This window comes from Tiliqua scincoides, chromosome 4, assembly GCF_035046505.1.
Source record: "Tiliqua scincoides isolate rTilSci1 chromosome 4, rTilSci1.hap2, whole genome shotgun sequence".
In the NCBI taxonomy this organism is placed as follows: Eukaryota; Metazoa; Chordata; class Lepidosauria; order Squamata; family Scincidae; genus Tiliqua; species Tiliqua scincoides.
The window spans coordinates 196,750,952-196,773,511 of NC_089824.1; the positions used below are offsets into that span (position 1 = coordinate 196,750,952).

The following is a 22,560-nucleotide window of genomic DNA, read 5'->3' on the forward strand; positions in this document are numbered from 1 at the left end:
CAAAGAAGTTGAGGGAGCTGTCAGTTACAAAACATGAATTAATTCAAATTTTAGTTTCTCACCGATACGCCCAGTGTGCATGTAATAGAAATGGAATAAAAGTAACATTTAAGAATTCTAGTTATTAGGGTACGGTTTGCCCTACTTATGTTGCTTACTCTTTCTCACCCCCACCATCTATAATAAATAGGCTGCCTGCCTTGTCACTTTGAGAAGAAATTGCTGTTTTTCATGCTACCGCAAACCACCTGGTGCGGGTGTGTGGGGGTGTGTGTGTGATGTACATCAGCTCTAAGAACCACTTGTACCATGAGAGAGTAAAATCCACATGGCACACTTGTCCCCTTAAAAAACTTAAGTGCCTGGCATCTGAAGAATTTCTAACATCAGTAGTGCAATAAACTACTACAAGAACTGTAGCAATTTACCCACATCAATAATCTAGCCCTAGATTTTTCTCTTAATGGCTGAATCACAATACTGTACTTAGCTTTTTTACTGCTGTTGTCACAATATAGTTAAGGCCAGATAGAACATAGATTTTGAGGACTGCGTGTCTTTTATGCTCATGTATTGCCTCAGTAGGACATGGTAGAAAGTTAAGACTATGATGGTTGGTTTCACAAGACTTTCTTGTAGAGGAAGGATGAATCTTGACCATGTTAAATGTGTAAATGGGCATACATCAGCGATTTTTACACAGTGTGCCGCAGCACATTGGTGTGTCACCAATGGTCCTCAGGTGTGCCAGAGGAGTTTGGGGAAGGGTCATTTATTAATAGGGCCATTGGGGGATATGAGTCCCCCACTGGCAGTATGGTGTACCTTGCCAATTTTCAAAAAACTGATGGTGTGCCTTAGCACAGTTTTAGCACCTTGTCAGTGTGCCATGAGATGAAAAAGGTAAAAAAATAGGTGATGTACATACATGAATAAAACAGCTAATATTATAATGCCATTGTAATGCCGTTGTACAAATCTATGGTAAGGCCACACCTGGAGTATTGTGTCCAGTTCTGGTCGCCGCATCTCAAAAAAGACATAGTGGAAATGGAAAAGGTGCAAAAGAGAGCGACTAAGTTGATTACGGGCTGGGGCACTTTCCTTATGAGGAAAGACTACGGTGTTTGGGCCTCTTCAGCCTAGAAAAGAGACGCCTGAGGGGGGACATGATTGAGACATACAAAATTATGCAGGGGATGGACAGAGTGGATAGGGAGATGCTCTTTACACTCTCACATAATACCAGAACCAGGGGACATCCACTAAAATTGAGTGTTGGGAGAGTTAGGACAGACAAAAGAAAATATTTCTTTACTCAGCGTGTGGTCGGTCTGTGGAACTCCTTGCCACAGGATGTGGTGATGGCGTCTGGCCTGGATGCCATTAAAAGGAGATTGGACAAGTTTCTGGAGGAGAAGTCCATTATGGGTTACAAGCCATGATGTATATGTGCAACCTCCTGATTTTAGAAATGGGTTATGTCAGAATGCCAGATGCAAGGGAGGGCACCAGGATGAGGTCTCTTGTTATCTGGTGTGCTCCCTGGGGCATTTGGTGGGCCGCTGTGAGATACAGGAAGCTGGACTAGATGGGTCTATGGCCTGATCCAGTGGGGCTGTTCTTATGTCTAGTCCAACATCCTGTTTTCTCAAAGTAACACCAGTAACTTTGGGTTACTCAAAGTTAGCCCACCAGTAATGAATATTCAGAGGCATTCTGCCTCTGCACCATGAGATAGTATATAGTCATCATGACTCGTAGTCATTGATAGATTTGCCCTCTATGAATTTGTCTAGAAGAACATAAATGAATCAGTCCATTAATTGTTTGAATTGGCATGTGAGGATAAAAATTCATTCATTCCAGGGGGGGGGGGGTTTGGGGGTGGGAACATGGTTTGTTTTGCTTTAGACGCCTTTAAAAGGGGATTGGACAAGTTTCTGGAGGAAAAATCCATTACGGGTTATAAGCCATGATGTGCATGTGCAACCTCCTGATTTTAGAAATGGGTTATGTCAGAATGCCAGATGCAAGGGAGGGCACCAGGATGAGGTCTCTTGTTATCTGGTGTGCTCCCTGGTGCATTTGGTGGGCCACTGTGAGATACAGGAAGCTGGACTAGATGGGCCTATGGCCTGATCCAGTGGGGCTGTTCTTATGTTCTTATGAATCTTTCACACAACCAAATAGCTATGCAGAAGCATAGCTAAGGCATCTGACACCCAGCATCTGGGGCACAACATTTTTAATGCCCCCTATGCAACAAAATCATCCTCCATGTACCCCAAGCATCCCAAAGGCTGCAGTCCTAACCACACTTACCCAGGAGTAAGCGCCATTGAGTATCATGTACTTTACTTCCGAGTATACATACATACATAGGATTGTTAAAAATACTATATACATAGTAGCCTGTTAACAGTAAGGATCTCTTGCAGAAGGTGTGCACTTTGACAAGGACTCTCCTCCAGCTTGAAATGGACATGCCAATGGTTGGCAACCTTCAGTCTCAAAAGACTATGGTAGAAGCCTACAGCACCCGTATGCCCAGGTGGTCTCCCATCCAAGTATTAACCAGGCCTGACCCTGCTTAGCTTCTGAGATCAGACAAGATCAGGCATCTGCAGGGTAACAGTTGCTGCATACATGAGTGCCATTGTTATTTCATTTGAGATACATTGAAGAACAATTAAAAGAACAGGTGGATTTGAATGCAGAATTTCAGAGTGGTTAGGAGATTTTCCTCTGGTTATGAAAACACTGGGAAAGTTTAAATTAAAAGTAGAGAGAAGGATTTCCAAAAAGAGAGCTGAAGCTGGGAGAGAGAAAATTGAAGGCCTTAGTCCCCTCCACTTCTTTGGGAGTCAGCCTCTCTTAGCAATGGAATTCTGCTTTCAACAAAACATGAAGATGCTTGAGAAAGGGAAAGGGGAGGAGGAAGATCAGTGGATCCAGAGAAGGAAACATGGGAGGGAAGGAAAGAGATGCAGTCACCCACTGCCCATTTGTTGCTTCTTTTGAGTAGACACAGAAGGAATCTTGCTGGGTTCCTCCTGATAGGCAAGCAGAAGAACAGATCTGACTGTTACTATGTGGCTATGGAAGATGACACTCTTTTGGTTTTGTGAATAGCGCAACACAGGTCTTTAAGGCCAGGTCTTTAAGGCCAAACTACATGTTATATAGAGTATATTATTCAGATGCGGAGTTAGCACTACAAAATACATTTTCGTAACAAAAACCTATTGCAGGGGGGCTATGATACATACTGTGAGACCACAGCATGTGGAGATGGGGGAGTAACCCTGTTCCCATCTACTATTTTTGCACCAGAAATAAATTCTTGCAGCAAATATCTATGGGTGTGTGATTCCCCTCCCCCCTGGAAAAACCATCTGGAGCTCTAGTCCAGATCAGAATCCTAGGAAGTAGGGAAGGTTAAACTTCATCTCCACACACTGTGGTTCCCATTTAGATGAGAGCCACATAGTGGCTTGTTCTTAAGGAAGAGAATTTGCCAGTCTTAAATATGCTTCCAAAGGCACAATCCTATGCATGTCTACTCAGAAGGAAATCTTATTGTGTTCAATAGGGCTTACTTCCAGCTAAGAGTATACAGGTCATACCTCCTTGTCTGCTGATTCAGGATCCATGGATTTGACCCACTGCAGGTCCCAATCATTAGGCCAACTTATACCTCCTGGATGTGACTGGAAGAGTCTTCTAGTTGCACCCAGGAGGTTCTGAGGACTGGGAAGGACTGAGTGTAGCCTCCCAGGGCCTCAGAAGGCTTCTGAAGTCCTGAGGAAGGCTTTAGAAGTACACTTCCAATTTTCAGAAAAGCCAAGAGTGTGCTTCTAAGGCCTTTTGAAGCACATTTCTGCGCATGGCCTCTGACCACCACCCATCATGGGTTTTATTATCTGCGATTTTGGGAATCAGCGGGAGTTCCAGGAACGGAGCCCTAGCAGATTTTGAGGTTGGATTGTATAGAATTACAGTCTTAATTATAATGATCAATTAATTATAATGGGTTATAACTTAGTTTTAACCATGTGTTCTACACAGTGTGTCTTTTGGCCTTTAGCAGCATTTTGAAAAGTTTTACAGAAGATAAGCTCCATTTTTTTTACCTACCTTTGAGTAGTCACTTTTTCCAAAGGGATAAAGGCAAAAATAACCTTCTAACAGTTTCATTTTGCCACCCCTAATTACAATTGGTTATGTCTGTCATCCCTAGATTTGAAATGCAGCTACAATTGTTGAATCCTATGATTTTTACAATTTCCTTAGATTCATCCTTTCAGTACCTGCCTGTAACTTGAAAAAATAGCTGACTGTAAATTAGCTTTCAAAAGCTTCACACGTCATCCTGTAATTTCTTGGAACTAGCTTATGTCCACATCATATAACTCTGGTGTCCACATCATATAACCATTTATGAGTATCTGTTTTGTCCCTTTCATGTGCTTCATTCTGTAGCCTGCGGTCTCCCAAATGTTTATATATTCGCTGTCAGCAAAATCCTGGTACTTAAGTAGGATTGGCTCTCCAAGCCCTTTGGGGAGGGGGAAGTGATAATGATGATCTTCTTGGCTGGTGTTTTCATTAGCTCCAGAACATTATGCTGGGAAGAGCCAAAGGCTACAGGCAACACTTTCCTTGACAAAACTTTGGGGATTCAAAAGAGAAGCATAATGAGCCTTTTTCTGGTACACACGTGATCATACATCAGTAAGAACATAACTAGTCTAGCATCCTGTTTCCCACAGTGGCCAACCAGATGCCTTCAGGAGGCCTACAAGCAGGTTGGATTCTCCCACGGGTACTGAGAATTCAGTGATTAATCCATCAGGTGGGTTAATCTGGTGTCATAGGCCATCAGCTACTGTCTAACCTGGCTGAAACAAATAACACCCCAACTAAAGGTGGTTGAATGCTGGAATGGAGGTGGAAGGTGGCATACTTTTGAAGGTTCCCAATGTTAATAGATTCCTGCAAGGAGTAAACTAACACATCAAGGAGAAATTTTTAGAGTACCCTCACCTGATGCCCTTGTTTATTACATTCACGTAGTTGTTTTTTTTTACATTGAAGGGGATTAAAAAAGATGATCTTCTCACCTGCCATCAAAATAATATAGTCCAGATTCAACAACCTTTCTCTACAAGTTATTGTTACATAATGCCAGGATAGTGTAGTGTAGTGGTTCTAGGGTTAGACCTGGTAAATCCAGGCTCAAATCGCTGCTCAGCCATGAAGCTTCCTGGGTGATCTTGGACCGGTCACTGTCTCTCAGCCTAACTAACCTCATAGGGTTGTTGTGAAGGGAAAAATGGAGGGAAGGAACCATGGACACCACCCTGAGCTCCTTGGAGGAAGGGCAGTATAAAAATGCAAAACTAAATGCATGTAGCGTCAATGTCACTCATTGGTTAGTGTGTTGGATTTTGGTTGTGATAGTCATAGTTTAGATCCACTCAGCTTGAAGGTCACTGGGTGCCCTTGGATTAGTCACCCTTTCTCTGATCAACCTACCTCATAGGATCGTTGTGAGCGCAATGTACCCTAAGTTCCTGAAAGACAAGTGGGATATAAGTGTGAACATCAATCATATGTACACAAACGCATAATATAAAAAATGTGCTGAACAGCTCCAAAAGGATTCTTCTTTAGCAGCAGTTATTCCCATGTGTGAAAGGAATTTCTTCCATTTTCCAAAGCTTGGTCTGAGAATCAGATTAGATCAAGGCTTCTGAAATGTTTTTTTTTAAAATAAGGAAAGCCTTATTGAAAACTGAATAAAGAACCCTGTGGGAGGGCAAAAGGAGGTGAAACTGCAACAAAAAGCTTATTAACTTCAAAATCTTTCAGCGTGTTTCAGGTAGGTGAAATAACAGACCAATACCCATACAGTCAAACTTCTCTAAGCAGGTAGAGAGATTTCTTTCTTAAGGACCTCAGATTGGAGTAGTCAATCTGAAAGGATCAATTTTCAGAAAAATAGAACCTTGTATTTCCTGCCAGTGAAACCATTTCTGGGCTAATAGATCTGTCACATGCAGAAATATATGGATCTCTCCAGCTGTGACACCTGTAAAATGAGGGACAATGGATAAACTGTGCATTTGACAAAACAAATTTAGAGATTGTGCTCTGTTTTTACCATGGTATGCATTTTAATTGTGCGTTTCAAAGCAGATATAAGTTCTATTCACAAGAACCCCCCACCACCCCCCACATGCGCACTGAGTGCATGGAAGGGGAAATGAGACTGTGCGCATTTGCTTACTCATGATGTCACTGTGCCCTGTCCCTGACCTTGGTTAGCTTGAACGTATAAATGGTGATCTATGTATGTAGGCTCACCATGCAATGGGAAACCTGTAAGATCAGGGTTTCCAATCCGGTGGATTTTCCACATTGTATGCACTTGTATGTGCTAAGGTTTCTTGTTCCAACCTTCCACCTTGTGCATAGATGCTGGGGTTGGACATGCAGAAACACGGACTGCAACGACGAAGCCAGCATACATGGTCCTGCTTTCCCATTTCATATTTTGAGTGCCCAATCCTAACCAATGATTATCATATCAGTCAGAGATTCTGCCATTGTAAATGGTCATATGGCAATGTGTGCAGTACATCACCAATGACCATTCTGGAACCGCTGCCACAAATAGTGGTGGTGTTGGCAGCCCTCTGCTGCTACTGGCTACCCATGGGAGCACAGGTAAGCCACCATGGGCAATGGGAGGAATAGGGCGGAGAGGGTGAGAAATATGGGAGTGTCTGGGTGGGTAGGGGGTGATTGGGAAGTGGAATGGGGAGAGAAAGTGGGTGGATCCCAGTGGCACCAGCATGCACCAGGATCCTATCCCCATTCCTTCTCCTTGGTTCTGCACTAGCAAAATGACTGAGAAAGATCTGAGGATACTCACTTGGGCAATGAAGGCTTACCCCAGGTTAAGGAAACAAACATTCTCTTACTATTAGGAGACCTCTGTGACTGCCCCCACCCCTGTAAAATGCAGCATATGCTGTGTTGGTGCAACTGGATTGGCGGTGGGGGGGGGGGAATGTTTTGCCAAATTCCTGTTCTGGCCTTGGCTTAGAGAACTTATGCCCACTTCAAGCTAATTAGCCCCTCCCCCTGCTCAAGCACAGCTAGCTCGAGCAGCATATACACCTACTGCTGAATCCCAGCACCAGCAGGAAGGTGACTAGTAGGTGGCTTGCCTATAGGGTTGAAGGGTCCCTCCTCCAAGTTCTCTAAGCAGCAGTTCTTTCAGGTACAGCAGCACCACTTCAGCTCTGCACCACTCAGCAGTCTCTGAATAGTCTATTAGTTAGTCCATCAGTGTGCCAGTTCATTGTCCATCCTCAGTCCATCAGTCAGTGTGCCAGTTCATTGTCCATCTGTTAGTGTGCCAGAAAGTTGTTTGTTCACCAGTCCATGTGCCAGAAAGTCTCCTCTTCCTCCTCCACTCTTACTACAACCCACAAACTCTCATTGCTCCAGGTGCTGCTTTTATCCCTGTAATGACCTGGCTGCCTCTAGTGGCTGCTGCTGTGCAGTACACCCTCTGCTAAAAGCCCAAGCCTTAACCCTGTGTTCCCCAGATTCACCAGAGCAAAGGGTCACTGCTGTCACCACACCCTATCTTCTCGCAATATCTTCCAAGATTCCAGTACAGGGGAGTTGTTGGGATTGGGCTGACAGTGAATGTGTGAAATGGGATAAGTTGTGAACAGTGCTATATGCACACTGCAATTCCAAAATGCAGAGAAGCCTGCATTTGGAACAGCAGTGATCTCCTGAGAGAGGAAAAAAACATTCCGTTTATGTAGCATTACATTTTAGTTATCATCCCAGTGAAATCTAGGGGATTATACTGGCATATAATAAAATAAATGTAGTTTTTCTGAGTCATGTATTTCAGCTGTACAAATCTTTTTTTTCTTCCTTTGTGGCTGGTTGTTTGATACATCAGAGAGTGAAATGTGTGATGATATTTAACGATGAGAAATTACACTACCCTTTGTTGTCTCTTGCAGTCTGTTACTTACTGAACAACAACTTTAGTCCAGACCTGTGCAATGAAGATGGATTAACTGCACTGCATCAGGTAAGCATTTAGAAAAGCAGAAATGTGACACAGGGGTCAGATTAAACCATTGCACAACCGGCTTTCATGGTGTCAGTTTAATGTTCTAGGGATAACTTTGGAAAACATCTGAAGTATTGCTCAATAAACAAGTTATTGCGTGGTTGAGACTGCAATCTGGTCGATTCCCTTTCTGTGCCACAGTCTGCCAGGAACAGAAGGGAACAGCAGAAGTTGTTGCAAAAGTCCATCTATGAATTCGTGGTACACATAATATTTTATCCATGTTTTTATACCCACAATTGTGGCCATGGACATTCCTGAGGACAATCTGTGCAAAAAATAAACACGCATGACCCATCCAGTATCATCATCATCCCTTCCTTCACCTCCTCCCCAGCTCCTGCCTCAATCTTTATAGATCTGGAGCTCCAAGCCCTGTACTGCCTTTTCACGAACCCATCCAGGAACACCCACTTCTCCCATGCACTGGAGGATCACTGCAAATGTGCTGACCAGGGCCTAGAAGAGGGGGGTAATTTGTACCCGGGCCCAGGGTCCGTAAGGGGGCCCAGGAGCCGAAGAAGGGGGATTAGGAAGTTCCTGGGACCAGACATTTTCCTATCTTACCTGAAGTAACTGCCAGCGCATAATGCTGGGGCACAACCATGTGCATGCAGTGTTAACTGCTGCTACAAGCCATACACACCAGGCCCAGGAAAGCATCCATGACCCTCCTTAACACAGTGTCAAATCTGGGAGGAAACTGGCCTGCTGCAATAGCTCTTTGGTTTGTGGATCCCATAACCATGAAGGAGTGTATAGAAGCTCAGGGACACAGCTGTGGGGCTACAGCTGCTGCAGAAGTTCATTTTAATCCATTCTAGTGTGAGCCTAAGTACGATAATGCTAATATTCTGCAATCCATTTTCTATATTTCAAACATTTTAGAGAGACTTAGGAGTGTGTTTGGTTTTCCATATTACTTTATCTAGTTTCTAATGCCACATGGTTGGGTAGACCTGGACTGTGCATCAAGAAGCCTAGTAGACCTAAGATCGAAAGGCTATTGTGGCTGTCAGCACCTCCCCAGCCCTATTCCCCCCCACCGTTCTGCCTGTCCCCCATTGCCCCCCTTCCTCTTTGGGAAGGGGCCCAGAAGAAACTTTGTACCCCCTGCTAAAATTCCTCTTGTAGGCCCTGCTGCTGACCCAGGTGGGATGGCGGGGGAAGCAGGCAGAATACACACACACACACACACACACACACACACACACACACACACACACACCACCCCCAGATGCAGCACAAGCTATTCTGGCTCAGCTGCAACAGCAGGATGGGCAAACCATAGGATTGAGCTTTTAGTATAAATCTTAGTTAGGGCTGCCCAACTTTCCTCTGCTAGCTAGGAACCTTGCTCTCTTATGCAAAGTAGGCATTTCAGTGTGCTCTTTTGCAACTAGCTAGAGCTGGGTGAGCACCTTGTACCAATTTCTGCCTTAAAGATATCTTTGCATGGCAGCTTCCTTTGCTCCTGGTTTAGTCATGGAGTGCATAATCAGAAGGAAGTACCTTTTTCCTCCCTGGACGCCTCACCATGGCAAACTGGAAACCAATTGCACAGCAAAACTTTATAATCCTGTTCTGGTCCCTTGGGACAGTGGCACATCACATTACATGTTTTGCATGCCAAAGATCCTGGTAAAGACCCTCAAGTACTAACTCTGATCTCTATACTGGGGCCAGACTAGACACTGAATATCTGCACTTGGTCTCCAGTCTTTTTCTTTGGTTAAAAGCAACTGGGGAAGGGGTACAACTTGGATCAGGACCATGGTGCTGAGGATAGGGTGAAACATCCCCCCTCCCCAATCATTCCATTACTTAATTTGTTGTCTGTCTCTAAGTTGCTGTTTGCCATGGGGGGATACATATTGTATCTAGTTCCTTCCCCACCCCCAATAACTAACAGCAACTAGGGTTGAGGAATTAAAGTCAGGGAGATGGTGTAAGGCAAAAGATTAAATCCTCCTGACCTAGCAACATGAGCAGATTGCTTACATACACCACCACCCCCAGTCATTGCTTTTAAGTAAAGGAGGTGGTGGGCACATCTATTGTGGTCCTGACTTTTTGGAGATCCATGGTCAATCTGAATAGATGTCAGTGGGCTTGGTTGAATTAGCTGCCTAAGTCCGTAGATGGCAGCTTGATATGTTCCCAGTGGATGGGATGGAAGGAGGCATAAGCACACCTGAATGTATGCTGTGGTGTGCTTCTGATCCCCCCAGATAAAACATGGGCAGATGATGATACAATTACTGCAGATTTCAATGCAGATTGTGTAGATTGATATGCTTTTGAATAGACCCTGAAGTGGAGCTAGCTTAAGTGGATTCAGCCTCTTCTCTCTTTTCCCTGACATTCTGAACTGGGACCTGCTGTGAGGCTTCTGGAACAGAAGGCGCCATCTGGAGGCCTCTTTTCCAGGCACTGAGGAGGTGGGCAGTAACAACAGAAGGAAGGTTGTTGAACTGATTCTGAAGGCGGATAACCTCATCCAAAGTTCATTCTTCCCCAGTCGCTGTTATAAAGGCTACTATTGATGGCCACAGCTGGAGCCCAGATTCTTCTGCAATGAAATTCTCTTTTGGTGCTGGGTGGATGTTTACTTTAAGATGCAGACCGGCTCCTAGCGCTTCTTGCTTTATGCTTGAAAAATGGTGGTGGTTTGTTGCCCCTCTGACAAAGTGAAACGCTTCCAGTCTGTGTTGGTGGCTGTTTTTTGTGGAACAACAAAATGGCACTAATGAGATAGGGGAAGGGAAGCCATGCAGTGGCGTGGCATGTGGAATAATTTGGCATGTGGGAAAGGTATGGCAGGGATCTTGTGCCCAAACTAGAGAGCTAGCCCCTGGTGATGCCTCCTCATATACAATCTTAAGGGCACAATCCTAACCAGGTCTACTCAGAAGTAAGTCCGATTTTGTTCAATGGGGCTTACTCTCAGGAAAGTGTGGCTAGGATTGCAGCCTAAATTTGGAGAGAGGAGGAGGAGCCATGCCCACTAAGGCCGCAGTCCTAACCAATTTTCCAGCATGGACATAAGGGCAATGCAACTCTGAGGTAAGGGAACAAATATTGCCCTATCTTGAGGAGGCCTCCTTGACTGCCCCCCAACTGCAGGGTGCAGCACATGCCCCACTGGCACTGCTACGCCAGCGCTGGAAAGTTGGTTAGGATTGCACCCTAAGTTCATTGGTATCATCCAGAGTACTTCTGATGCTGTGTGCATCAGTGCAAAGCACCTATCCCGCCTCCTCCTTCCTACCAAATCTTCCTTAGCCCCTCTGAAAAGCTGTTGCTGCAGATAGGAAGACTCTTAGCACTGGCATGGAATGCAGCGCAGGGAACTGCAGTGGGAGAGGGGGCTATCCAGAAGCCACAAGTGGAGTGGTGCCACTGCTAACAGTTCCTGTGATGGTTTCCGGGCATCCTTGCTCTCTTTACAGCTCTCCATACCACTTTCCTTCCTGTGGCTAAAGTGTCTCCACTTTCAGCAGTGATTTTCCCAGAGGGGCAGGGGGAGGTGCTTTGTGCTGGCACTTAACAGGTTGCGCTGGGAGTACGGATGCTCTCTCATGTGTTCACTGTGGCATCTGAAAGTGGAGGCTAGATGCACCAACCTGTCACAGGTCAGTTTTCATGACCTGCACTCATGTCGTTTTGCGAACCCTTTTAGGACAGGGACGGGGGAACCATTCTCTCAATCCATTGCTATGTAAACCACTTTGTGAACTTTTGTTGTCGGTGGCAGTATTGAAAAGCGGGCTATAAATATGCTTCATAAGAAGCACTACAGTCCAGTGCTATCCAGTGTTGGTGCAGCAGGGCCACACAGCTGGTAACCTGGAAGTAGGTGGCAGAGACGTGATGACATCACCACCCTCTGTTTTTTGGGTCTCCGTTATGGGCCAACAGTCACAGGGACAGGCGGACAGAGATACCTAGTGGCTCTGTTCACCACGTGGCTCTGCTCACCACACCAGCGAGCGAGGTGAGGTGCCAGCAGTGGCGGCAGGCAAACTGCTTTCCACCCTAGTGCAGGGCCCCCCGTGTGTGGGGCTGAATTGGGCAAAATCAGTGAAATCACCCTGAAGCCAGCCTTGCCCATGCGTTCAAGGAGGCATAATGAATGAACAGATTAAACAACCACCAGTGTTAATGACATGCTCCCATAAACCCTCTGTTTGTTAGGCCACAAAATGTTGCTCTTTACCCCCAAATGTAACTTATCTCTACAGTTCTAGAGTAGGTACCAGCAGAAAGGCATCTGCATTCCCAGGCAGAAACAAGGCCACACAGGAACGGGCTCATGCTGTTCCTATGATAATGGCAAGACTCAGTGGATAATGTGGGTGTGTGAAATTGCTAAAAGGAATTCTCATCTGTACAGATTGAAGAGACATGTAACCTGGATTCTGCTCTAGGTCTCCTTTAGTTTCTAGCATATGACATTATGTGTTTTGAAAAAAAGAAAAGAAAAAAGCATTGTTTCTTAGGAATGTCTAAGAATAGTGTTGCATTACAAATTATTATGTGTTATGTAATACTATTACCAATGCAAATTCCTGAAGAAATCTAAGAAGCCCTATGTGGCATTTTTTCTCCCTAATGGGATTGATGGTGCTGGTTTGACCATAGTAGAATGGGAAAAGCCAAACTTGAAGGTAGCAGTCTTCAACTTATCTGGAGCTGGGGCCCATCTCAAACTTCAGCCTGAACAAGAGTTCAGCAGGTGAGAGTGGGCAAATGAACAGGTTCCTTTCATTTCCCTCCCAGCAGTGACTAGTTACTGTGCGCTGCTATTGTTCCCAGGTTCTGGCCCCTTATTTCCAGGTCAACTGGAAGGAGAGATGGGGCAGACAGTGACCTGTCCATGGTGTATGCTCAACTGTGGAAGGCAGAGAGAGTGAAAGCGGAGGCAAGGCAGAGCAATGGGTTTGGTGGGCGAATTTGGCCCTGGTGGGGGTTGGGACCCAGGACCCACACTTGGGCTGGATCCTAACCCCACTCCGAAGCAGCCCAGCCTGCTTGAATCTGCGCCACCAATTTAGGTGGCGTAGATTCAAGTAGCCCCATAGGGCTGCCTGGAGAGTTGCTCAGGGTAAGTGGAAATGTTCCAAGGCAGGTTAGGATTGCACCCTGAGAGTGAAACTGACTTGAAGATGCAATCAGAATCAAGGAAAATGGAGCAAGCAGGGTTCTTTCCTTCACCCTGGGTCACCCCCTTTCATCTCTCCTCTATTGCATGTGGACAGTTACCAAGCTAACAATGTTGAATCAGTGGGTAATAAGGTGGAAATTGCTCCCATCGCTTCAGAGAATAAATCACTTGTACATAGTCTGAGTGAAGTTTAACACAACCAGGTTTGATATCTCTACAGTGCTGCATAGATAACTATGAAGAGATAGTTAAGCTTCTCCTGAACCACGGGGCCAACGTCAATGCAAAAGACAATGAACTGTGGACTCCTCTGCATGCGGCAGCAACATGTGGACACATCAACTTGGTGAAGATCCTGATTCAGCAGTAGGTGACCCATAATACTTCATATTCTATTGAATACTCGGAGGGATACAAGTTTGGGTCACTAGACTTAGCCTGTGTTTCCAATCTCTTTTGATGACTGGTTAATTGCACCCTGCTCCTCCTCTCCCCACAGTGAGCTAGAACCTAAACCACAGGAACAGGATAGGATGAGTAGATCTGGGGTACCAAGTCACACAATATCTCTTGAGACCTGAATTCCTGAAGAACTATTCTGCTTTTCCATTGAGCGAGGAGCCTGAGTGTAATGCCATGTACATTGTTCAGAATAGTCTTGACAAAGTTAAGCTTTGGATCTCTGCCATTTTTCCATTCGTGTTTCCATTTGGTAAGAATTGTATTTTAGAGGTGGGAAAAAAGTTCATGGTGTATTGGTGCACCACGAGCCAATTTATGGGGCACCACCAAGGGCCTGCTGATGGTTAGAGCTCCATCTTGGATCCTCCAAGATAGTTTCTTGGTAAAAGCTGTTAGAGAAGGAGATTTGGATTGGGATTGTGATGCAGGGGGGAAGGGGGGGTCTAACCCTCCTGCCTCCCCCAATCAATTCCCCAGCTTATGTTGCATCTCCAGGATCTGCTATTAGCTGCAGAGCAGAAAACTTTATGTGCCCATAAGTATCCCCTCAACAATTAAAAGAAAGGTGGGATTTTGTTTGGGGCTGAAATGCAATACAATCCCAGTCCAAATTGAGGGGGCTCATGCAAGGAAAATTCATGGTGGGAATCTCCTTTACAGACTTCCAACACATCATGTAGTTTGGTCATCTTAACCCATTTCTGCCCAGCCCACAGGTGTATTCATTTGATTCCTGTTGCATATATGCAACGTTGGGCAGAAATGGCTTAGTTCACAAGTTCACAGTTGAGAGTTCCTGCATGTGTGCTGTTGCTTTGTAAATCTATTGTTAATTATTTAATCTTTATCCCACAAGTCTGTTCTTAAAAATAAATAAATGAAACTAAGCCACACAAGCATGGCATATTTGATACATTGTGTCATTCCAGCCTCTCTGGGCCTAGCCTACCTTAGAGGTCTGTTGTGAACATTTAAATGGGGGAAACTGCAAATACACTCCTTGAAGGAAAGGTGATGTGCAAACCTGAGAAAGATAAGCGCGTTCTGTTTGGCTTGTTGCTCAGTAATGAGAGTGTGCACCGTGTCAGCTGTCTCAGGGTACCAGAAGAGGGAATAGGGGTTTTGTTGCACTTTGTTTTTGTCAGAATGTAACATAGCATGTGGTTGTTTCAATCAAAGTGACATTCTGTAAGAAGCCTTTCAGATCAAAGAGCCTATTTATATGCAGCATCAAAAGGCTTCAGTGCCAGAGATCCGCAGAAGTACAGCAGTACAAAGGATGTCTGATCCTATGCTTTGTTTGCTGATTTTGATGGCCTCTGTAAAAATAGCTTGCAAGTGTTTTTTTATTTTTTTTTAGCATTGTAATTTCCTCCATTCTCGTGGAGTGGACAAATGAGCATGAATATCAATGCAACTGGCTGCTTGGTCTCCACTTCAAAAGCTGTAAATGTCAAGGCAGATCAAGCCTAATCTGTGTTTGAATATTATTTTCACGTTGTGGTTCAATCTACACTGGTACATCCATAGTATTTTATTACAGGGACAGGAATGGCCTTGCTGAATATCTCTGTATTTTAGGGTCCTTTTTCAGGCAGTGATTAGAGTGAATCAGATGATATAGAACAGGGGTGTCCAAACTTTTTGGCAGGAGGGCCGCATCATCTCTCTGACACTGTGTCAGGGGCCAGGGAAAAAAGAATTAATTTACATTTAAAGTTTGAATAAATCTACATAAATGAATGTAATAGAGATGGAACTTATATGAATAAATGATTTTGCAATAGCTTAGGCCTATAAAAGGCCTTGCAGAAAGCAAGGCCGGCCTTTCCTTCACTGCCACTGCTGCATTGCAGACACGAAGCAGCAAGCAGGGGAGGGAGCCCTCGTCCCACAGCTCATGTGAGAGGTCAAACAGTCACCCTCACACTGAGAGTAGTCATGTTGGGCCAGCAAGTCTCCGGAGGCCAGAGGCTCATTGGAGACTGGGGGCTCCCTGAGGCCCGGATTGGGAGTCCTCAAAGGCCGCAAGTGGCCCCAGGCCAGGGTTTGAGCACCCCCTGATTTAGAAAAAAGTGGGGACAGGAGGGGGGGAGAGAAAGATACAGAAAGATTGTTCTCCAAAAAAACAACAACAAAGCAGTTTCCTTAAAAACCTTCATGGCAATTGCTAAAATGCAGGTGAGGTTTTACTTTTGCAGTGGGGATCAACATCACTCTGGCACGTTTACCTTAAAATCAGCTGTGACATCCACCAGCTAAGCATACTTCCAGGAAGGAGCAGGTAGTTCAAGGCAAGAACATAAAACAATTGCATGCCTCAAAGCACTTGAGGAATCCTACAGCCACATGGGTAGAGATCTCTTACGCCTGGCTTTCTCCTTGCAGTGGAGCAGACTTGTTAGCTGTGAATGCGGATGGAAATATGCCGTATGACCTCTGTGAGGATGAGCCAACCCTAGATGTCATTGAGACGTGCATGGCGTACCAGGGTAAGACAGGGTAGAAAAACTTGGTACTTCAGTGATGTGGTCTCGAATCACTCTCTTGAATTTTTTCTTATTGTATTGTACTTCTGTTCAGACCCTGGACCTGAGGTTTTCCTTCTTGTTCGTCATAGGAATTACACAGGAGAAAATTAATGAGATGCGAGCTGCCCCAGAGCAGGTGATGGTTGGTGATATCACTGAGTTGATAGAAACAGGGCAAGATCTGAACAGAACGGATGTTCAAGGTGCTACACTGGTGAGCCATTCGCCTTGCATTTCTAAACTGGGCATGATGGGGGAGTGGGCTACGTTTCTGGTCATGACAATAGGACTTGCGAATCTTACACTGAAAAGAGCAAATTGTATGTTTTTGAAATGTCTGGTGCTTGAGGCATACAGTGGTTTTGAAGAGAGCTGAAAAACGGTTTGAGAGAAGTTTCACTTCCCCTGGTGTGTATGCATGCTTTTTTTTGTGCATCTCTTTTGGCTAAGGAGGGCCTGTGCCAGTGGAACGCACAGTCCACCAGTGTGCTCTGTCACACAAACTCCATAAAGTGATTTGCAACAACATGAGGGCTGGAACAACGGAACCTTCCTGCTGATGCCGGCAGTCCACCAAAGCACATAAGCCCAGTAAGGGACAAGGGGAGGGCAGGGCAGGGGAGGACAAATTTCGGTCTCCTGCACGAGCACAGTATGACGTCTGCTTAAATGTCAGCGGCGTTCGTTTTATTTTTCTGCTGTCTTGTTCCTGTTGTTTTTATGCTACTCTTTGTTTTATACTATTTTTGTTGTTAGCTGCCCTGAAGCTTGGCTATGCAGGGTGGGATATACATATTTAAAATGAAAATTAATTTTTAAAAATGTGCTTATTGTTGTCAGGAAATAGATCTGCTTGACTCTATGTTCTGTAGGCAACTGCTGGTTTCTGGGGATAATGTAGTTTTATCTTAAGGCATGACTTCGCTGCATTTTGAGATGTGTGATTTCATCAGAAACGATCACTCCTTCATGCTTGTTTGTCCCATTCACTATGAAGATGTTTGCATTTGGCCTAGGTTCTCGTTTGTGAATCCATCAGTTTTGGATTTGCAAACTGGATTTGGCTTTCAGATTCAGGCTACAGAAATATGAATGCAAAGGAATTGATAATGAGTCATTTTATCATCACTATACTGTGCTATTGCACATAACTGTTTAGTAGAGTATTAATTTATAACCTGCCTTTCTGCCAAAAATGCATTCAAGGTGGCTAACAGTTAACACATGAAAACACAATCATATACAATAAAGCAACCTCAGGATGCTGATTGGGGTCTGGAACATGAAAAGACTGCTTGCCCTGGGAGTAAAGGAGCATGCCCTCTTCACAACTGCTGTTCTAAACTAATCTACCTACTACCCAATGGGAAGAGTGCTTGGTTATTTCCTGCCTTGACTCTTAAGAAGTACAGGGGGTCGCCATTATAAGTTTCCCCAAAATTAAGCCTGCAATGTTGTAAGGAACTGCACTAAGACTGCAATCCTATACACACTTTCCTGGGAGTAAACCCCATTGAACACAATGAGACTTACTTCTGAGTAGACATGAATAGGACTGCACTGTAAGTCATTTACTGCTGCAGTCTCACCTACATGTCTCTTAATTCTCCAAGCTCTTAAAAAGACAACTCAGGTACTTAGATTTTGCAGATGCTGAGTCTGCTTGCTCTTTATTTCTCCTCCCCACAGCCTCCAAGCTCTTAAAGGGACATAATTATCTATTACAGTATTGTCAATCTTGGTGTTGTTGTGTTGGTCATTAATTGGAGTAACAGGGTTAGTAACTCCTTATCCCTGCTCACTTCACTTACCTTGCTTTCTTGACATCCACTGGACTTTCAGCAGTCCCTCTATCAGTCATTAAAGGAGGCAGTTGTGGTACCAAGAGGATGGTGTACATGGAGTTATCTCACAGCATCTTGCAAAACCTCAGTGAGGGAGGTTACTCTGAGATACAGCGTCTTGGACGATGTGCATGTAAAACATGTTTCTATGCATTCCGTTGTAAGAATCTCTCCAGGGGCCACCTTGTGGCTGCAACTGTAGCATTTTATCAGTGGCCCAAAAGGGAAGTTCTAATCTGTGATTATTCCTGGTTTGTTAGTCTGCAATTTAGGGTCAGAAATTAATATAAGATTGTATTGATTTTTCCATATTGGAATACAGTAGTTTCAAAAAGCATTAAAAAAAAAAAGCCAGAAATAATCCCAAACCTTTCTGCTCTGTTTGAATCAACATGTTTTTTGCAACCAAAAGGTAGCAAAAGCATGTTTAGGGTGAATACATTCTTCATTAAGTGACCTTGAAAACATGTTCCAGCTCATGAAACAGTTGAACATGCTTCAGTGAAGACCAACAGATGTGGGAGTAGCATGTGTTTGTTTTCCACCTGGAATAAATGTGGTGCCATTGAACATATATGCCACGTTTCCAGCTCTTGGACTTCAGGTTTCCTTAATAATATTGGTAATTGAAATGGTTAATTCTAATAAGGAACATATGATCTTGAACATTATGATTCTCAGAATACCACAGTCCTCATGATCATGGCACTTGCCCCATGGCAGGCTATCTTGTGGTAAACTCTTGGTTGTAGAAGGACCAGGCTAGAAAGGACTGACCCTTGAAATATTTTTCCCTTCAGATAAAAGCAGCTGCAATTCAGATTAGAATTGTAAACCGGGGGAAAGGGGGTTTGACCCTTCTTCTCACACTGTTTCCTTAGTTGAAATTATCTCCTGCCTTGAAGCTGATATTAGTTCTGGGAAGGAAAACAGACAGGTTCCATTTGGGTATGTCTGAGATGCCATTTACAAGCCATTGCATTCTCCTTTCTCTTGCTATAGTTGCATATAGCGGCAGCCAATGGCTACTTGCATGCTGCAGAGATTCTTCTAGACCACGGGGCAAGGCTGGACCTCAAGGACTGGGATGGCTGGGAACCCCTCCATGCGGCTGCCTTCTGGGGACACGTATGTGTTTTTCTTGTGAGACCGTCAACAGGAGCCTAGACCAATTTGGGAAGGGTAAATAGAGCCTCCATATTCAGAGGCAGAATGCCAATGAACACCAGTAGCTGGGGCACAACAGAAGGTAGGAAAGGCTGTTGCCTTCATGCTCTGCTTGAGGCTACCTGCTGGCATCAGGCTGGGAAGCAGAATGCTGGACTAGATGAACATCCGGTCAGATGCATCCTTTTGATACATGGCCCTGATCCAGAAAAAAACTAAGGATTTTGCTTTGCCTCTTGTATTTCAGATGCAGATGGCAGAATTATTGGTGTCTCATGGTGCAAGCTTGAGTGCCCGGACAGCCATGGATGAGATGCCAATAGGTAAATGGTCCATCTTCTCCCTTCTGCCATTTAGGAGCAATTCATTGATACTTTCCTAGTCACGGGCCCATCCTTGACGCCAACTGGAGCTGACACTTCAGGCAGCAAATTGGTGGGGGAGCTCTTCTCTGTATACCTTCTTGCCTTCAGTGCTCCCCTTCCTCCTTCCGCTCCCTGTATTGGAAAAGGAAGAGGGAGGCAGAGAGGGAAAGGAAATGTGGAGGAAAGAAGAGTGCTCAGCTGAGATATTGGAAAGTGGAAGGAGCATAGGTTGGCACATCATCAGGTAAGATGGGGCAGCATTTGGCATGCCAAGATAGCAGCCCAGTGAAGTCCAATGTGTCCTGTTTGAATTGCCATATTAGCCTGTCCTGTCTGGTACCTTCAATATGGCCTGACTGCCACACCACTGGAAAGCTGGATTTTTGTTTTTTTCAAGAGCCTTTAAGGTCATGCCCCTAATGGTGTGGGAAGAGGCCAAAACTAGGCAATATACTTTTTACATCATTTTGACCTATATTCTTGATTTTCTTTTTCATATAAACAGCATGTGCGGTGTGTATGCATGACAGATCTGGATGGGAATTAAGGGGTGGGGGGCGCTTCAAGTGAGCTTAACTTCCATGCATGATGTTTACGCTGGAATAAACAAGTATGCAACAGTTGTATCACCTAGTTTGGCCCTGATTCATAGCCTGCAAATTAACTCCTCTGACTATAAAAGTAGGTCTGAAGAAACAGGAAGACTACAAGAAGGCTTCAAAGACTGCCATTTAACATGCGAGTTCCCTGTTTCTGTTGTTTGGAAAGGTTCATGTTTCCCATAAAATGAAGAGGACAGATGCTTTGTAAAGTGGTTAGGTGGCTATAGATTATGGAGTGTAGAAGGGCAAAATGCGCTTGCTTTTATATTTCCAAAATCCTTGAGGTTTATTTATGAGGGTCAGGAAACAGAAAGTGTTGGCTTGCCTGTTGGCACCCCAGCTGGTGATGGATAAACATTGGAAAATTATGTGCACACCCATGGGTGTGGTAAAGTGTGCATCCAGAAATGAGAGATGTTCAAAACAATTGGGGTTGCATCTCAACTTGACATTGAGTAAGAACAATATATATACAGTATAAGTCTTGTTTTTTCAGCCCACAAGATCACTGAATTCCCCAGAAAGCTGTGTACAAATTTAAAAAACCCTGAACTGTAATCAGATCTCTCCACCAACCCATCCCCATGTCTTGCACAACATCTTTTCAAGAAAGGCTTGCCAATATTCACTAGAAGTTTATTGCATCTTTCCCTGCAATTTAAGATGGACTGGTCTGCATTAATTTCTGTCGTGCCTCCACTGAATGTAAAGTATGTTCATGCACATGAATAAAATTAATGTTTTTTAAACTTAATCCTAAATTCTGACCTCTTAGTGCCCTTGTAATGTAGCTTGTAAGCACAGTCAAATATTGAACAGTCTTTCTTTTGCTCCATCATTCATGCAACTCACCTCAAGGTTTTGGTTTGTTTGTATCTTTTTTTTTAAGACTTATGTGAAGAAGAAGAATTCAAAGTTCTTCTGTTGGAACTGAAGCATAAGCATGATGTCATCATGAAATCTCAAATGAGACACAAGTCCTCCTTGAGTAGGAGGTCCTCCAGTACAGGAAGCAGAGGGTGAGTAAGTAGGGAAATGTGGTTTTATTTACTACATGCGTCTTCATCTGTCTTAATACAATAAAAGTCTAAGGCCCAAATCCTAATTAACTTTCCAGGGTCAACTACATGTTTAACTCAACCTGTAGGCTAGTTGAACTTGACTGGGCATGATTAGCAGACTGATATGAATGTTGGCTGAGTATGAACGTATGTCTGCTGCCCAGGAAGAATCTCCGATGTTGCAACTGAGCCTAAGCAAGTTTGATAACAGTTCAATAAAGGTAATTTGAATAAAAAACATTGGGAAAATTTACACACTTGCAAGCTGTAATGAAAAAATAAAATGAAATTGTACATCATCTGCTAACACCAGGGCAACAGTTTTAGAACTTAATTAGGAGATCAGACACCAACTGTTCCAGAGATCATTGTTTAAACCGCAAGCAATACAGATTATATTATTTATTTTGTTTTTAGCCTGCCCTTCCTCCAAGGAAGTCAGGGTGGAATATATGGTATGCTTCCCCCTTTAATTTATCCTCACGATAACCTTGAAAGTAACCTGCTACAAGACATTCTGTAGGCCCAAGTCTGAGAAAATTTGTTTTAGAAGTATTGGGGCCAAAATGATCCTGATTAATGTTTTTCTTCCTTTATAGCACTCTTACTGAACATGTTCTTTTTCAGAGTAAAAAGCAAAAAAAGAACAGTTGACTGGTCCAAGGAGTTCACAGTGGAAGTGTCAGCAGTGCTATAAAGTCAAAGAGCCAAGGATAAAAGGAAAGGAGGGGGAGAGAAGGGAAAAAAGAGGGAGGCAAGGATAAGAAGGGATCAATCTGATCAAATGCATGTACTCAAGCTTCAGTTCAGCTGAGGATGAGGCCTAAGGGGTTAAGGGTCTCAAGTCTAATCACTTTTTAAATACAAAGTGTTTGCAGAATGGAATGAGAGCCACCTAGTGGCTAATGTTGGTCACTGGTAGAGATGTTTTAGTAGGCTGACTCTCAGGGCACACCTATCTACGTATGAACTAGATCCTGAGCAAGTAAACATGAATTATCCTGTTATACCATTTAAGACGTATCTTTTGTGCAGCGTTTCAGGAACTGGGACTTGATTTTACATGTGCCATTCAACATGCTGTTGAAACACTGTTAGTGTGCATGCATGAAGGTCAAAAATGCAGTAAAATAAATTGATGCCCCACACACACTGTCCCGTCCCCCTCAAGGAATTATGTATGTATGT

At 44.1% G+C, this 22,560-nt stretch overlaps 1 protein-coding gene across 1 annotated transcript in view; it reads left to right on the top strand.

Annotated features, from left to right (window-relative positions):
• PPP1R16B (protein phosphatase 1 regulatory subunit 16B) overlaps positions 1–22,560 on the top strand; it is an 83,758-nt gene that overhangs the window by 55,709 nt on the left and 5,489 nt on the right. The window contains exons 3-9 of the mRNA XM_066624004.1: positions 8,061–8,131; positions 13,561–13,706; positions 16,191–16,294; positions 16,423–16,547; positions 19,180–19,305; positions 19,592–19,667; positions 21,201–21,330. Of these exons, the coding sequence (XP_066480101.1) occupies positions 8,061–8,131; positions 13,561–13,706; positions 16,191–16,294; positions 16,423–16,547; positions 19,180–19,305; positions 19,592–19,667; positions 21,201–21,330 (778 nt within the window). The remainder of the gene's footprint in view (positions 1–8,060; positions 8,132–13,560; positions 13,707–16,190; positions 16,295–16,422; positions 16,548–19,179; positions 19,306–19,591; positions 19,668–21,200; positions 21,331–22,560) is intronic.